This window comes from Botryllus schlosseri, chromosome 9 (genome assembly GCF_051294905.1).
Source record: "Botryllus schlosseri isolate E-star chromosome 9, Bs_hap1, whole genome shotgun sequence".
Taxonomy (NCBI): domain Eukaryota; kingdom Metazoa; phylum Chordata; class Ascidiacea; order Stolidobranchia; family Styelidae; genus Botryllus; species Botryllus schlosseri.
The window spans coordinates 24,691,955-24,710,977 of NC_137244.1; the positions used below are offsets into that span (position 1 = coordinate 24,691,955).

Genomic DNA, 19,023 nt, shown 5'->3' on the forward strand with positions numbered 1-19,023 from the left:
TCTCTCTCTCTCTACTGATGATAGTACAAGATTCGTTACTCAAATAGTCATTACTTTCAGACAATTTTGACGGCGGTCGATGCAAATTCAAAGTCACCTCGGTGTGCGGGCACGTTATGTCGTTGGATTTCGAAGGGCGCTTCAACAACTGGGAAAAAGTGGACCCGGTCGAGCTCTTCAGCGCCCCGACTCTGAAGAAAGAAGCCAATCCCAAACTCAACATTGTGAAGTAAGTAAGAGCGTTCTACTCAGTCATAAATTTATTTGCTAAAAAAGGTGTGTTTGCTTAGGTTTTTGGAGAAGGAGGGGCGGGACGTGGACTACGTTGTTCTGTGGCTCGATTGCGATAAGGAAGGTGAAAACATCTGCTACGAAGTGCTTGGTATTGTTACGCCCGTTATGAATAAAAGTGTGAGGCCACTTTGATGTATATTAATTCATTCATATATTGCATGATACGTGCACAGGGTTGTGCAAAATAACTTTTTCCCAGATTCTGTAGATTCACTGATTAAATTTGGTTGGCTGAAAAACGCTACACACCAAATTTGGCTCGATGCCAACTTGTAGATGTGAACGCACATTTTGAATTTTTTTTCTTCATATTTTATGATAAATTCTAAATTTACAGACTCTTGTGCATTCACATCTACCGGTTGGTATCGAGCCAAGTTTGGTATTCAGCTTCTTTTTGGCAACCTAGCAAAATAATCAGTGAATTCTCGGAATCCGAAAAAAGAAGTTATTTTTGAACAACCCCGACGTACACGGCCAGAATATAACCCTTTCTTTACATTAACAGCCAAGTTCAGTAATGAAAACACTCTTGCATGTTCCCACTTGAACAATACAGAACTTAGCTTCCTGTCCGAATGAACACTTTGAAGCCGTCATTTGGTGCCCGTATTGCTATTATTTCCTTTCTTATGATTGCACACTTCCAATCCATGAATGTGATGACCTGAGAAACCCAATCGGGGGTATATTAAGTGAACTGGACACTACACCGTAGTGATGCAAATTTATGAACATTTGGTATGACAAAGTTGACACAAACATTTTACAGTTCTTTGTCAGAATATCTACACCAGGGCCATTCAACTAATTATCAGAAAGGTCTGGTCGCAAAAGTTGAAAATTTGTGTATGTAAATAATTTTCAGTCGTACAATGTATCACGGTATTCCTACATAGAAAATCCGCTAAAGTGGTACTGGCAAAAGCAACAAGTCTTAGCTAGTGGGAGACATTTTATCTTTCTTGCTACTTCTTTAAATCTTGGTTCTTCAACTTTTCTGAACATATCGGTCGCTGTGGAATCAGTAGCTTACGTCTGTTGATTTCAAAGTTTGCGACCATTTTTGAAATTATTAGAAAATCATGTTTTTGTAGCATTTTCGTAGTTTTTCGGTCAAATCTAAACCACGTTTATGTTTGTCACATTGTTTCAAAGTTTACCGTGGCTAAGGTATTGTCGAAATGTATAAAATGGACATAAGCTACTATGAGTCCAGAGCGATTGTATATTCTTATTGAAATCTGCAGTAACACAGCAATATGTTTCACGAGCTACCCTCGGTTAACAAAATGCTCGATATATTTTGATGTACCATGAATTATTGATTCCAGCAAGTCGATACACCGTAGAATCGTAGACGACCATCGTCGCCCCTTCAGGATGCCAATGTCGAAGTCTATTTCAGCGTAATAATTAGCAACCTTTATGCCGAGCCGTTTTTATTTCCTCTATGCAAGGTTGATTCCGGAGATTTGAAACTCCCGTTTTAATAATGAATGAGGTTGTCACACTTACGCTCGAAAAGCCGTATCAGAATTCACCGATGCGTAATTGAACGAAACCTTTTCGATTTTCAGGGCGGTCGGAAAAATGTATTCCGAGCCAAGTTCAGCGCTATCACAGATAAGGATATCCACAGCGCCATGCGTCAGTTGGGAGATCCAAACTACAACGAATCTCTTTGCGTCGATTCGAGACAGGAGCTTGATCTGAGGCTGGGATGCGCCTTCACACGGTTTCAAACTCGCTATTTCCAGGTGATTGCGTTATTATTAGAATTGAATAATATATTGATATTTAAAAACACTGGAATTTTCATGACGCCACACCAAGGTAGTCCGTGAACTACAAATCTGCAACTGTTGGACTGGGAATAAAATGGGAACTACTAAGAAGCAGTAGTCTAAAAAGTTATAATCACATGAGTAATTACTGCAAATAGGCAGAACCTACTTGAGTACTCTACACTCACTGGTGTCCAGAAGCAGCCTTTGGAGTTTGTTTCATGTCCAAGCATACAGCAATGACTACAAAGGCATTCAAATGAATGCGTTTAAGTTTTCAGACATAAGCTTCAAGCTAGATGCCGTATCTTTTGAATATCGGCGAATGTAATATACGATAAGCCAGTGGTTCTCATCCTTTCTGGCCTGGACTAGCGAACCTTCAATATAATCAAAATTAACCCAAATTGCAATGTTGACGAATGAATGCGGCTACAAATTATATTTGGAAACTTCATGTAATGCTGCCTTTTGATATTAGACGTGTTATATACATGGTTCTATTGAAGTTTTCGAGTGCAAGTGCTGATAAAACCGATAAGTTAATAAACGAAATGCGAATATGTTGTTTGTTAGTAATTCTGTAGTTAATGGACAAGCGTCCAGCCTCTTCCATTTTGGAATTGAGATATAAAAGTCTAATATATTTGGTAGACCGGCAGGAAACTCTAGTGATAGCATTAAGTCGTTTTGTTTGATTCAGGGAAAGTATGGAAATCTGGACAGCTCGCTTATCTCCTACGGACCTTGTCAGACACCTACCTTAGGATTTTGTGTCGACCGCCATGACAAGATTCAGTCTTTCAAACCCGAGAAGTACTGGGTTATGAACGTTGAGGTGAAAACGTCGTCTAGCGGATTGGTGAAGCTGGACTGGGCCAGGTGAGTTGCGTGAATGCGTGGTATTTGATTAATAAATTTAAAACTGAATAATATATTCGTATTGAAATGAACCCGCATATTATCGGCTGACACTCGACAGGGGCAATCGTCAGCAACTAGCAGAGAATGGGGATGATAATTGTATATCAAAATTCGTATCACAAAATATTACGTTACAAGGATGAAATTTCAAATAATCAGGGCGAAGAGAGCGCTGAAGCTCAATGCACTAATTACTTCAAATGTTTAAACATGTATTTTTCGAGCTACAAGAAAATTAATGCTAGCTACACGTCATGCAAAATAATTTTGTATTTCTGCAGCACGACTATTTCGTAGGCCTTCGTAATCATTGCGAGCCTCGATCACTAATTGATGGAAATTTCATCCATGAATATTTGTAGCATTGTGCAACTTATACAGCTAACCGCAGTTTCAAGGCTCCAACGGTTGAAATAGGGTATTGAGATGAAGTCTTTAGTTTTTAATATATTACTTTTTTTGTGAATGCGTGTATTTTCATCACTCGAAAAAATCTCTCTCGGCTCAAGATTCGAGTACTGGAATCGTTGTGTACAGCCCTATCCATAACATAAAGTGCATTTTCCCTTATGGAAAGTTGATGAATAATTCACAAATCCATCATGCCACCTTGATTTCAAATCTCCTAGATTGTGTAATACCGTACATTGATTCTCCAGTCGCTGGTAATGTTTGCAATATGTTTACTCGGACCGTTTTAGCTTGCAATTCTTTAATTGTGTTTCGCTATTTCAAATCATGCGGGCGAAACGAAATTGTGGTGTCATTTCGTGATTAAAATTTGAATTTCTAATGAAACGGTGCCTGCGATTCGACAGTTGGAATCAATATCGGGCCCCATGTTTTGCTTCCTTCTGGCGTGAGTAATAGCCAAGCGATTTTGATTAGTTTGTGATCTATTTTATTGATTTTCTCGATTGCGAGTGCATATGAGTCGGGGATGTGTCATTGGCAAGTATAGTGTGAAGCAGGGTCGTCAATAACTTATGCTTTTCCTTCCTGACCGATTTTTTGCATACCGGATATATTTTTCATATCCTGTCATCATCACTCTTGGGTGTTCACTGTTCAGGTAATATTGCAGAGTGGTAGCGATATGGCAGACTGATTGAATTTGCGTTAATACTTCAATCATAAGGTGAACTCCTGATACTGGCTTTAGGGATGGAGAGTATTAAAGTTTGACCTGAGAATTCGTGTATCACCTGTTAACAGTAGTAACGACCTGTAAAGTTCAAAAATGTATTTTTTGCAGACACAAGAAAAATGGACCCAATGGCAGTTCCACTGTTACACATCATCTGTTAAATTGTATTGAATGTTTATGATGATCACCAACTCAGAGAAATGTTATTTCAACGAACATAATTATGTAGCTTATTGCAAAACTAGCTTTGAATACAGAGATTCCCACGGAGGGCGAAGTAACGAGACTATATTTCTGTGGTTAAATTTACTCCGAGTGTGACGAATGGTGTGTACCGGTATTAGGGTTCTTCAAAAATACCTTTTTTCCGGATTCCAGAGATTCACTGATTAGGTTAAATTGTTAGGTTGCCTAAAAAAAACGCTGTACGCCAGATTTTGCTCAATTGCAACCAGTAGAAGCCGAGGCAGAGCCAATTGCAAATTTTGAATTTATTATGAAAATATAAAAATAATTATTTTCAAATTGTACTGTTAACCCAATATAATTGTTAAGTGGCCTAAAAGAACGATGTATAACAATTTTTGCTCACTTCCAACCGGTAAAAGCGAAGTTATTGCGGTTGAAAGTTTCGGATTTGTAAAAATTTGACAGTGGAAAATCCCAGAATTATGAATGAAAAACTCACATACCTTCGCTTCTACGAGTTGGAATTGCGTCAAATTTGTTTAGCATCGTTTTTGCAGACAGCTCAACAATTTCATGGCCCGGTTGACAGTAAAATTTGAAAATTTTTATTTTATAATGAATTCAAAAGTTTCAATTGGCTCTGCGTCAGCGTTTACTGGTTGGAATTGTACCAAATTTGGTGTGCAGCGTTTTTTTAGGCAACCCAACAATTTAATCAGTGAATCCCCGGTATCCGAAGAAAAAAAAAGTTTATTCTTGAACAACCCTAGTGTATATTTATGTAACAGTACCCGAAAATATTAACTCTCACCACTTTAATCGAATAATTATAATTGATTATTAACAATTGATACTCAACCCCGATTCTAGTACTCTAGTCTTAATTGGCTCGATATTCCACCAACATTTAGTCTTTTGACAACAGCATCACATGTAAAATCTCTTATACAGAGTGCGCCTTTTCGATCAAGACATCGCTCAGATGTTCTTGAATCTGGTGAAGGAGAATAACGTTGCCGCCGTGCAAAATGTCAAAACCAAAGAGAAGCACAAAGCCAAACCGCAGGCCTTGAACACCGTGGAACTGCTCAGAGTCGCGAGCGCGTCGCTCAATATAGGACCGCAACAGACCATGCACGTAAGGATATTTTCGCTCTTGGTGTGCAGATGGGAAGTGTGGCAGTGCATTAGTTTATATGTTGAAATGTCGCAGTATTGCGAGTTTGTGATAACGGTATGGTTAACCATGATGAAAATCCAATAATCAAATATCTTTTCTCGAGCTACAGTAACAGTGTTATTGTAATGATCGAGGTGTAGGGGAAATGAACACACAGACACATTGGATCCGGATGGTTTGGAGGTATATTCGAGAGCGGCTTTTCTTAATCTGGGGGGTCCGCAAACTAGTTTTAGGGGTCCATGAATGTTAAAACTGCACCGATGAAACCACATTGTCCTTTACAAGATATGTCGTTATCTTTTGGCTTGTGTACTTGTATTGTCTTATATTCATATGTCAGAATAGCAGCACGGACTTTATGAACACCAATAATTGTACTGCAACTGGAAATCAGGTTGTTTCTTCGTCACCGACTTCCCCAAATTTTGCGGTTTTGTCCACAGAACCAGCCAAAAGATTGAGTGGTCCACGCTAGCAAAAAGGTTAAGAACCCGTTTTCTAGAGGATATTCACAGATACTGAATATAGAGAATTGTTTGTATTGTGGTAATACGGCAGTAGATTGACAGAATTGAAATCTGGAGACCACAAGCTATATTGAAAAATTTTCAAATTCTTACCATTATCAAGCATTGACATTTGTTGGGTATATCTGTTCGTTCGATTTGCTGAACTGATCCTTAACAAATTCGAGTACATTTCACTGCCGAATTCTGTTTTAAAATGAAATTAGCGGGATTCACAATGTCAACTAATGAAAAACCATCCAAGTTAAGTTTATGCACCACTAAAAATGTCCTGGCGTACATTAGAATCTTTGGCTTGACCAATGTGGTGGGCTCGCGTCTTTAGTTGTGTTTTGCATTTCCTTTCATGGTTTGTAAGAGGAAATATGTTTGTGTGTGTGTGTTTATAATGCTTGTCACCCCCTAATAGGCTACCATTATTGCGGTTTGAATAGTGTAGTTAAATTTCCAGTTATTTTGCCCTTCATGCAAGGGACACTGTTCAAAAGAGGAAATGTGGTTTATGTAGCTTGCCAATATGACAGTGCGTACTAACCTTTCAATTGTAATAGAATTGTATTGGTGATACTCGTGTTCCATTTGAAGTGCCAATTGAAAATACAAATGAAGTAGCCTGTGTTCGACCAATGTTCCATTCAACAAAATATTCGATATACTGGCATTGATTTACAAACCCAACTACATCACATTGAGTCTTTTACTACAGTTTGGACTGAAAATGATTCACTAATTTGTAGCATATTGATCTAGTTGAATTTTTCAAAAGTTTTCCAGACTTTCCTTGATTTCCCAGTCAAATGTAGAAGTCGATTTCAATAAAGCCTTTATTAGTTGGATTTATGGAGTTTTTATGTTTGTGATGGTATACCTATAAACTTACAAGGTATTGTATCTTGTTTGCTATCAAAAATGCCAACTAAGAATAAGTACGGTATGCTAAGCAGAGAACGTAGCAATTGAATAACATATTCAACATATTGAAATGAACCCGAATATTTTCGGCTGACACTCGTCAGGGGTAAGCTAATCGTCAGCAACTAGTAGAGAATTGAAAAGGACATTGTGTATCAACAATCGTATCATCAAATATGGCGTCACCGGCATGGAAGTTAGAACAATTGAGGCGAATACATGTCTTGAGCTCAATCTTGTGTTTTTAAAATATACACAAACTGCTTATGTTGACACAAATTGCGATGTAGCAATTGATGGCGAAGCATACAGCGCTTCCAACTCTTCTTAGTATTAGTTTCCTCAAAATAGCCATAGATTTTGAACGTTACACATTTCGTAACGCCATTGAACAGTGTGAACACTTCTTCGTAGATTCACGCTGGGTTGTAATGACTGGAGTCGGACTTTATCATTGTCTCGAGTCATTGCGCATAACTTGGCCGAGTCATGTGACTCAAGACTTTCTTTACGACTTCAAGTTTCATGTATCAGGACTGATACTTGAAAAATAGGTCCAGAAACTATTTTATCTGTATGAATATTGAATAAATATGTTAAGAGTCAGAAAAGTGAGCATATTATGAATGCGAGGCGTTCGACATTACGCGGGAGTTTCACAGAAGTGATTTAAGATAACTTGAATTCGATTACGTACTGTGAACTGTATGACCTGGACTTGGACTCGAGTCTCAACACTATCACTCAGATTCGGTCCGTTGCTCTTGTACTCGAACGTGACCCGGGGGGGAATTGAGAATGACTTGATTTTAGTCGAGTCAAAAGCATAAAGTGAAATTGACTTGCGACTCGGGACCTTGTGACTTGGTAACACACTTATGTTATTTTATTGCTCTGTCCTAGATTGCGGAGCGGCTTTACACTCAGGGCTACATCAGTTACCCGCGTACCGAGACGACCCATTACCCGGAAAATTTCGATTTCAACGCCGCCTTGTCGCATCACAAAACCCATCGGATCTGGGGGCAGTACGTTCGCGGTCTTCTGGAAAACGGATTTTCGAAGCCCAGGAAAGGGACGGATGTGGGCGACCATCCGCCGATTACACCAATGAGAAGCGCCACTGAAAGTGATTTTGGTATGTGTGGCGCGGTGTGTGTTGGTAATAGTTTGGTAGCGTGTAAAGAATGGGTTCCTCATCAGTGTTGGACAATAAGAAATTTCAGCTTTTCTAAATTAGATTGGAATCAGAATTATAGTTACACTGTTTTTTTTTAAATAAAATTAGAACTAGAATTACTGAAGTCGCGAATACTTGGAATTGATTCAAGATCAGTTCGTATAAAATTAGAGCTTATTCTTATAAGCATGAGAATGGCAAATCTATGTACAGCAAGCTTGGCTCATTTCGCACACGCACCCTTTCCCAAGCGGTCAAGTTACCATAAGATAATGGTGTCCGATGTATCGCGCATAGTTGCTCATGATAAAGATATCTTTTATCTCGAAAGTGAAACTCCATGACTCATTTCAACTGGTCTGGAATTTGACATTTGTAAGGCGATTACGATTTCACTTTTGTCTTTTGTCTCTCTGATGGAAAATTATCTGTCGCTGTTATGTAAATATCATGCCGGTTTCCGGTAACTGAATGAAGCAAACTTGCTCAGGTATTCTTGGTTGCTGACATTGGTTGACAATGGCTATTTAATGAGAATGGTCTGTTGCTGTAGATTTGGATAGTCGTTGTAATGATTTTACCTTATTTATGGTCTGCCCTTAGTAGGTGTCCTGTTTTCCTAAGCATATCGCAAGTGTTTGAGTTGAAAACTTGTTAGGAAATATATTTTTACCGAAAATACCATAATGTTGCCAGTATCTCCTAAACCAGGGGTCGCCAACTCAAAACGGGTCGCGGGCCACTTTTCAAATTTCGTAGCGGCCGCGGGCCGCATGACTTCAATATCGATATAAAGTAGGCAACCACGTTTTAAAACTCTATGTCAGTACAACGCTGTGCTACCTAACATATTCGATGGGCATAGTGATCACAAAAGAAGTAACATTTTATTAAAGGAATAAAAATAGAACAGAATATCAACGTCATCAATTTCATTTTATTTTGAACTATCAGCTGTGCACGATAACTTGAAACGCTTTTGGGGGCTGGCGAGATACGTTACTAGATGAAAGACCATCTCCACGTAAAGCTTGATCTTGTGAAGAAGCCCTAAGCCAGTGGTTCTCAAACCTGTTTAGACATGTCCCGCTTTATGATACTGAAAATTGTCGTCCCCCCTTATTGTCACATAAAAAAATGCATCCATAAAGCTAGCAATCCGCCCCGACGGATAGTTTAATGGCATGAATGGTTATGAATGTTGATGAGAGAGTTCTATAATATGAATTCGGGACTGTACACAGAGCAATAAGTATAAGTATGGACCGGAGGTAAATCGCGCGGAGCGCGAAAAATTTTTCAGTTGACTGCAGCTCCGCGCCCCTTTCAGATGCTTTCACGCCCCCACAAGGGGACGCGCCCCACAGTTTCAGAATCACTGCCCTAAGCCGTTTTCTAAGCGTATCGGTCTTGGCAGTATTTCGGCCATTGCAGGTCAATTTCAGCATTTGCAAAATGTTTTCTTAGCTTTCTTCCGAAATCTCAAATCGAGCCGCGGGCCGCAAAATATGACCTCGTGGGCCGCATGCGGCCCGCGGGCCGCGTGTTGGTGACCCCTGTCCTAAACGGTCTTTGCCACAGCTAAACGAATACTCGCGTTTAATGTTACTGTGAGAGTCTTGTGCCGTAATTACCTTATGCATTTTACAGTGTGGTCTGAACTTCAAGATTCAAAGAGTTGTTCTTAATTTAACAAATTCAAAACTAGATTTAGTGTTATGTGAGCTGTGACGTTAGGGATATTCCGGTAATTTATTTCCCAACCATTCCGAGATACTTAGGATAAGATTCAAGGATAAAATGACGTGATCCATTTAAATATTTATAGCATACGTAATTGTCGTTGTACGCCGTTCTTCTAAATGACCTTTGCAATAATTAATTTGCAGACTACGATGGATGGAGATTGTACGATTACATCACGCGGCATTTCTTTGCAACGCTGAGCTCCGATTGCGTGTACTTGCGGACTGAGGTGTCGTTTGCGATAGGCTCGGAAACTTTTCTGTGTTGCGGAAACGCCCCGTTGAAACCTGGTTACACCGAGGTAAATAGGATTGTAAATTCTTGTCCGCGTGGCTATGATGCATTTCAAAACTTGATGTGGAAATTGTCCTCATACACAAATTTAGACGAACGATACTGACCCCATCATATGCTTCTCGTTCACGTTGAATACAAGTAGTGTATTCAATGCATGCTATTTGATGAAACTTGCTAGGTTGGTGAAAAACATATTTTTTATCAAATTCTACTGGCTATTTGATAAAGTTTCTAGGTTGGTTAAAAGAAACGCTACACGCCCTACACATACACACCAAATTTGGCTCAAGGGGGGAGCGGGAGACTACCCCTCGAATTTAGAAACAGTGAAATGTCTATAACATGAAAACTAACGTCGGAGCTATCTATCTGAAATTCAGGCACAAGGTGTTTTGGTGGACATTCTAATTTTGATAAAAATTTGGCGTTATATGGCCGACGATTTTTTGATTTGTATCGAATTTTGTGATTCTTCATATCAAAAGTTTTCAATAAATTTGTTCCCTAATGCTCTTTAGGGATTTAAATAGATCTAATGCACGGGATAGTACTTTTTTACAGCCCAACTAGGGGTAACATATGAAAATAAAATCTTTTTTTTTTTAAATTGTAAAAATGGCATTTTTGGACTTGATCGAACAAATACGAATGGACCCCTTCCCCATACCCCGAAAAAAAAAAGTACTATCCCGTTCAGCATGCCAAGATATGTCTATTCTCAAGTTGATTGGATGATTTTTTCCGCTTCAAAAATGGTTATCTGGATATCTGTGGTTGTACTTTGCTACTAATTTCAGAACTAGATTAGATTCATATTACCTTTTCTCTGGTTGTCAGCTATTGTCTCGTTTTGTTGACTTTGATATGATGGACGGTGGAAATTGCATTTTTAATCCATCCAGCTCCGAGGAGCCATTGCCGGATCTATCTCATATTCAAGTTAATGGGATTAGGGCCGCTTTCAATTATTCATGCATTCTGCATTTCTGTCGTGAAGAAACTGTATAGATGTGGCTTTCTTCTGTAATTAGTCGGATATTTTATCAATCCATTCCTTTCTGAGTAATGACTCTTGGAAGTTCTGTCGTCAATGGTGGTTGCTGTGTAGTGGGTAGCCTTCGTAGGGTTTAGGCTGATCTATGTAGGTACAACTGCGGTGGTAAGTCTGGATTGGACTGGGCTGGACTGTTTGTTGTTTCGAGACATTTGACTGTTGTCATTGAATGCCACTGCTATCATATATAGTGGTGATAAAACAAGCGTTTTTAGGACTTTAATAAGCTATCCGGGCCCTACGATAGGCCCCGAGCTATCCAAAGCACCAGACAACCCATACAACCCTGTAGATTACTAGTCGAGTTACTACTATTTCTAGGGCTGAGCACTATGATTCAATTTCTTCCAGTACTAAAATTATATGCTCCTTGCCACTAACAGAGTTCATTTATCAAGGAGAATTATAGTTTCGATACTATTTTCCACTGTGAGAGCCTTAAAACCTCAATCGGGCGCACCGCAGCATATGAAACATGTATTACAAAGCTATTCCTGTTAGTGGAAATGACTTAATGACTTATTTTTGATGCTGTGATCGGACCACCGCATTGTCACAAAGTGCAACGAAGTAAGAATGATCAAAAAGAGATCAAATTACTTTAATGTGGCATGTAACTGGAATTGTTTTCTTTGTTGTTGCTAAAAGGTACGTTATCGAACTACCCAAACCATCCATATTGTTATTTCGTCATACTGAATTCAGAATCGAATCTCTCGGGTACTCGATTTTGCCCAGCCATAACAATGTCCAAGATCGTACTGGCCACGTAAAAACTGGCTGCCAATCTCCATCTTTCTGTCAGATCATGCCAGGGCAGTCTATTGATGGGAGCCAGAACGTGCCGACATTCCAAGTTGGGGAGGAGTGTCCAATCGCCAAAGTTGAGCTGCAGGAAAAGCAAACAGGTTGGGCTAAATACGGGATGCATATTCCGTTTTAAAATCGGCATATAATGGAACAGAGTCCAACTGCGTTACACATATATGTAGTGTGGATAATCTTCCCAATTTACATTCTCAAAAATAAGATATGAAGCGATGTACCATGAAATTATTTTGAGTCGTTTTTGGTATGTTGATGCTCTATCTGAACACGGAAGTGATTGTGGATTTGCTTGGAATTGAATTCCTCCATCTTGGCAACCACGGAAAGTACGGTAGCTTATAGATTATGTGTTATTGTGGGACTGACGATTACCCTGACGAGTGTTAGCCGAAAATATTCGGGTTTATTTAACCCTTTGTAACCGGCCAGCCTGCCGACCAAAATTTTACTGCATCCACATAAAAAACGATAAAATGTCATCCATATGGCTTAAATCGACGCCCAATATATTGCCGTGAACCTGAAGTAGCCGCCTAGCGGTCTGAGATACTCTCACGGCTCAGACGCCAGAGGGAATAGCGTTATGCGAGAAAATGTTCTCGATTTCTTGAAAATGAAATGCAATTTTGTTCTTCTATATCTCCTGACGTCATACCTAGGCCCTCTCTTAGTATATGACCACCTGATTGCCTTCCGCATGAATCTCTACGTTCCAACGAGACATTACAGGCTACTATAGCGCTTCATAGCCCAGCGCTATGATCTTGGAAAGGTAGAGATGATAAGCACAATCACGCGGCCGCCGCCGATGAGTAATCGATTACGTAATCTCGTATTCTCGCTGAAGGCAACGCGGGTCCATTTCTACATAATATAGTAACTGCCTCGGCAATTTTGCCGTTAGTATACATCTCCATGCTATTGAAGTGTTATCAACCCCAGTTGCTTGTTATATGTAACTTGCAACTGCAAGGGATCCGTAAGTATACACATATTGACTTATTCGACACTGTCCGGTGCCCATATACGCTCGGGAAGTCATTCCACGCGGTACATTGCTTTATTTTGCATCAATTTGAACTGTATTCTACACGGCTAATGTTCCATGAATGATCAACAGTAGTCATAGAAGCCAACAGTAACTTCGTTTGCCATCTGAAACAGATATATAACTGCCTCTATATGATGTTGTTATCACAGGCTCGGGCACAAAAATAGCCCAACTCGCACGCTCATTTGTGCGGTGTTAGGGCTGGTGTCGGCTTTCTTATACAAAACTAAGCTCCATGATAGGGATATTGATGAATATGCCAGGATAATGGCTAACCATATGTATAGTTTGCTATTGCCTAAAGCAATTCTACATCTGTTTGAAACCCCAACGAGTCAGGTCATCTTATGCAGCCATGATTTTTACGAAATAAGGTATGGTTCTTTCACGTCAATTTGAAACATCTTCTACGTGCTAATCTTCGACATAAGGACTGTCATAGAATAGTATGACCAACAAGTCATAGAAGATAACTGTAATAGGGTATATGACGTCTAGAACGGGAGATACAATGGTTTATATTTCAGGCGATCACTCACGCTAACATCATTACAAATTCCATCTTGCGGGAAACATTTTTCGTGTTCAATCTGCATTTCAAGCAGGATATACATTGCAACATTAGGTTATACATGGTCTGATGTATGCGTATTTATAAGAGCTATGCATACAAACCGATTGTAATCGTTTATGACCAATACAGGTCTAGCTATCTTGGATTAAATATCGACTCCGCTGCGTTAAACAGTCGCGGTCTAGTATACTAGACTGCCGGTCGCAAAGGGTTAAATACGTATGTATTATTCAAACATTTATTGTAGGGATTAGAGAATTTATCTGTTATTACAATCGATACACTTGTATTGTAAATACTATCACATCTCACAAAGCATGACGGCATGTGTAGAACATATTTAACATATTTCCCTCTGCAATAAGCAAAGTCGGATGCAGGAAATTGCCAAAACCATGAGCAACACTTACGTCATCCTAGAGACTAGAGCTAATCTATTACAATGTTACATCTGAATTGCAAAATTCAAGAAGTTGGACGCTTGTTCGTTAATTAGAGAAATGAAACGTCCAATCAATTGGAATGTATTTTTCTGCATTGTCTTGTATTTTTCATGATCTACTTTGGACTTACAGTACGTCACAATTCTGGAATTGTTGTGCCATACTGTTTAAAAGTAACCCACGATTTGTTTAATGTCAGTTATGTGTGAAAGCTAAGAAGATTTTGGTACTGAATCGTTGAATTTCAACAGTACAGTTTAGCGAGATTATGGCATTATAATAACTAGGCTAGCTAACTGCAAAGTTTCATTTCTTTCGAAGGAAACCGAACTATCAATGTCAAGTTATTGGTTGTTAACAGGACTTTTCCATGCAAAAACATCAATAGAATCACACATAACTCGGGCAATATCAAGACGGGGACAGCAACTTAGTCATTAAACTATACATTGGGTTTATTTTTATTTTTGAAGGTTCTGTGGTCTGCAGATTTGAAATTTTACAGGCCCCAAAAATAAAAAATTTGTGCATATCATGGCTCTAGGCAAAGTTGAACAGTTATTATTGGGCATATTTCAGGTCCGCCGGATTACCTGACCGAGAGCGAAGTGATAACGTTGATGGAAAAGCACGGCATCGGTACAGACGCCAGCATACCGACTCATATCAACAATATCTGTCAAAGGAATTACGTTTATGTCTCCTCCGGAAGGCGTCTGGTTCCTTCACCTCTTGGTAATAATCTACTTTGTTTCTTCGTTTGTTGGGCTATCGAGTTGTTTACGCCTGAGCGTTATGCATTTCCTTGATGGATGTGAGCAGAGATTCCTAAACTTGACGCTATCGGACACCAAGGGACGATTTTGATTTTGAAGATTGTGGAAATACTCGTGGGGCAATATAAGGGGCACTGAAGAAGAATGTTGTAGCAGACTAGCAGTATTCTATTGTAAATTAAATCTTCACATTTTGCATCCTATAACGTGCGAAACATGATGACTTTGAGCGATATATTTCCACGTATTCATTGGTGATTATGATTAGTGTATAACGTAACTTAAGTTCTTCATCCCCTAACAGCACACAGTTGCATTTACCATAGTTATAAAGACTAGGTGTTTTCTGAACAAGATAATCTTACAAGACGCAGCATTTCCAAATCTGAGAATTTGACCCATTACATATTTTGAAACCGAGAGGAAAATTTCAGTACTAGTGGCATTGTAGACCCCCTACTTTGAAGCTTTGGGACACACTAAGAGTTAATAACGTTATAGGCAGGTGTTACTAACGAAGCACTTTACTTTTTGAGGTACTCAAGTAAGTCTCGTCTACTTTCTCGTGTGGTCAGCTGTCTTGACTACTTTCACTTCTACTTGAAACTAGTTTTGTCGTGGAATTTTTATATCTACCTTTAATTGAGTTGAAATTGGTCACAATACTTGTACTTGAGTTGAAGCTGGCTACTTTGACCATCTCTGGTTATTGGACGCTTCAGTTGTGTGGTTTCATTATGACATCGAGAATTGCAGCTATCCTTGGAGTTCACTTTACGTAGACAAATTCAATTGGCATGGATGCCAAGTACTACAGATAGCTAATTTGAAAAGTGGCTTAGTCACTTGGACAATGGACAATGGACACTTGCCAGTTGATGCAAATTCCTCATGGCCCGATGACTATTCTCACCAGCAATTTACGATTCATATCATCGATGATGATGATTCACAAGCATTATTCATTGTGCAGGCACTTCCTTGCAGGACTGCACTATTGCAGATCGGGTGACTGGTTTGGATCCATGTAGGGAATTGCTGTCAGTAAAAGATTCATAATAAGAAAATTTGAAACTGTTCTTGTATAAAAGCCCAATTAAAATTATTCAGAGTATCGGTGGCCAATGCATATTATAAGTCGTGATGTGTCACAATTGTATATCACTCTCTGGCTAGGCGTTGTTTTCATAACATTCGTGATGCAATTGTTGAGACGCATTAATAACTGGAGCTTGGCTGACCCTTGTAAATTTTGCCGAAAAAATATGCCTAGTTTAGGTTGCTGCACACGCCGTGAGTCGAGGTGTTGGAAATATTCATCTTCGATCCCAGCCTGGAATCATTTCAATCGATACTCCACTGGGTCTAGTGCAGGGGTTTCCAAGCTGTGGTGCACATACCACTAGCAAATTGGGACAACTATATAATTCTAGTCTTTTTACACTAATTAGAGGGAAATGCCGGTATTCCAATTCTAATCTAATTTTAATTACTAGTTTTCTAGTTACCTGTCCACTTGTGGCACGAGAAGGATTTTCGGGTGGTACGCGAGTAGCTTCCGTTTTTGACACAAAAACCTGAATTCACGACTTTTTATTTTGTTTATGTGGGGTCGAATAATAATATATTCATATTGAAATAAACCCCAAAAATTTTCGGCTGACACGCGTCAGCGGTGATTGTCAAAATCTAGTAGAGAATTGGGAAGAACATGGTATATCAACAATCGCATCACAATGTGCAATGTTGTTTTCAACTCTCTAATACCAGTTGCCGGCGATTGGCCCAGACGAGTGTCAGCCGAAAATGTTGGGGTTTCTGAAATTTCAAATTTTCAGCAACCTGATAGGTCCGTGCGTTTTCAGGTATCGTGCTGGTCCACGGTTACAAAAAGATAGACGGAGACTTGGTGCTACCAACTATGAGAGCAGCCGTCGAAGAGCAATTGAATCTGATCGCTGCAGGTATGGCCTTTGATAGTTTAAGCTTTTTAAACTACTTTTAGCTTTTTGTGGCTTTTGAATACCGAGTTCTGGGACAGTTTTTATGCAAATCAGGGTTGTAGCCAAGTCACAAGGTTCCTAGTCATAAGTCAATCTCACTTTCATAGTTTCGACTAGAGTCGAATCGAGTCATTTTCAATTCACCACAGTGTCAAGTCCAAGTCAGCTAGTAGAGGGTCGAGTCCGATTCATAGTGTTTTGACTCGAGTCCCGAGTACAAGTCATTATGTTCAGTTTTCAGTTCAACCTACTTTTTCAACTTTGCTCGAGTGATATAGAATTGCTTGCGTACTGTACACGGTTTCTGGCACTATTTTCAAGTATCAGTCTGACTGATAGACGAAACACCAATAATGCGGTAACTTTACTATGACTCGAGTACAAGTCAAGTCAATATAAAAATTGACTCGAGTCGAGACATTTTACGCATTTGAAAAAATGACTCGAGTCAAGTCAAGTCACCAAAAAATCGGTTTTGCCCAGTTTTGGATATTATGCAATGGAACTTGATTTTCACTCATGCAACTACATGTTACTTTTGTGTTAATTGTTTTTATTGTGTCGTTCTGACTTTGTTTTGTTCTCTCTCCAGGCAAAGCCGAGTACGGGGAGGTTCTGAAGCACGCCATCAACATTTTTCGGCAAAAATTCCAGTTCTTTGTTGAGCAAATCGCAGGCATGGATCAACTGTTTGAAGTTTCTTTTTCGCCGCTGTCTGAAACCGGGAAGCCACTGTCAAGGTCGGTTGCGGCGTAGTGACAATTGGAATATCCTGGAATGTGATTGTCCCGATATGTCAATACCGAGAATGTAACTTTTATTCGACCACAAATAAAATAATTCCATTTCCACACCGCATTAAATGCAATTTGGCATCTTTCAAGCATTATGTCCATTATGGCTGTTCAAAAATAGCTTTTTTCATATTTTTGGTGGCTACACACCAATTTTGACTCAATTCCAACCTGTAGAAGCATTGCTATAATTAAGAGGAAGAAGTTTCAGGTTTGTTGAAAAATTGAAATTTTACTGGCTAGACCATGGAATTCGTTGTTAAGCTAAAATAAACAGTGGAAGCGAAGTTACTGCACTAAAAAGTTTTAATAGTATTTACGGTCACCAATTATGCAGTATCGATCTACTCACCATAAACACAATTTTATCAAATCCAAAATTTTCTACTGCGATAACCTAGCTTCCATTGGTTGGAATCGCGCCAAATTTTGTCTACATCGTTTTTCTGGGCAACCCAACAATTCCATGAGGGTAGACAGAAAACTTTTCTATAATATACCCAAAACTTTCATCTGTTGGTTGGAATTCAGCCAAATTTGGTGTACAAAGCTTTTTTTAGCAAACTTAACAATTTTATCAAGTTGTCAGGGAAATTTGAAAATTTGAACCGCCCTAATGACCAAACCTAGTGTTGGAGCTCAGGAGCTCCTATTTCTAAAGATTAAAATGAAGATGCTCCAGTTAAACCTTAAACTTGCGTGGTTGAACTTGTGAGCAGCCCGTAAGTCGGCGATCCGCACGTTATTAACAGTAGCGTCTTTCAGGTGTGGAAAGTGTCGTCGCTTTATGAAGCACATATCCGCGGCGCCGCCCCGGCTGCACTGCAACACCTGCGACGACACCTACAATCTGCCGCCGAAAACAAATGTGAAATTGTACCAGGAATTGAAGTGCCCGTTGGACGATTTCGAACTGCTGCTTTGCTCGACGGGTGGGGCTTTTGACTTTGGAATTTGATTGTTTTGCAAACTTTCCTTTACCCACCTCAAAAAATATTCAAGTGGAGGCAGTCTAAAATCATAACTACTCGAGTACGTGGTAAGAGTAGGCAAAATCTGCTTGAGTACTCCCCAAAAATTTGATGAACTGTAAGAGTGAGCATGAGACTTTGGGTGAGTATTCCAGTGTCACTCGTTATGACTTTAACAGTGTGAATGGTGTGGAGAGTTCAAATATATCACATTTATGCGACCATAAAGAATATAATTCCTGTTTTACATCGAATTTAAGATAATTTGGTATCTTTTCGACCGTACCTATTTCATCGCGCTTTGTGACAATGTTGTGGTTCGATCACGAATTTCCAGGTATGT

At 39.4% G+C, this 19,023-nt stretch overlaps 1 protein-coding gene across 2 annotated transcripts in view; it reads left to right on the top strand.

Moving 5' to 3' along the window:
- The window catches only part of LOC145446887 (DNA topoisomerase 3-beta-1-like), a 30,347-nt gene that overhangs the window by 7,844 nt on the left and 3,480 nt on the right, over positions 1-19,023 (top strand). For both annotated transcript variants that reach the window (XM_080325260.1, XM_080325259.1), the window contains exons 2-13: positions 61-229; positions 291-411; positions 1,875-2,054; positions 2,785-2,963; positions 5,293-5,479; positions 7,867-8,101; positions 10,033-10,190; positions 12,046-12,148; positions 14,716-14,871; positions 16,778-16,876; positions 17,508-17,655; positions 18,475-18,641. In XM_080325260.1, coding sequence (XP_080181386.1) covers positions 61-229; positions 291-411; positions 1,875-2,054; positions 2,785-2,963; positions 5,293-5,479; positions 7,867-8,101; positions 10,033-10,190; positions 12,046-12,148; positions 14,716-14,871; positions 16,778-16,876; positions 17,508-17,655; positions 18,475-18,641 — 1,902 coding nt within the window. The remainder of the gene's footprint in view (positions 1-60; positions 230-290; positions 412-1,874; positions 2,055-2,784; positions 2,964-5,292; positions 5,480-7,866; positions 8,102-10,032; positions 10,191-12,045; positions 12,149-14,715; positions 14,872-16,777; positions 16,877-17,507; positions 17,656-18,474; positions 18,642-19,023) is intronic.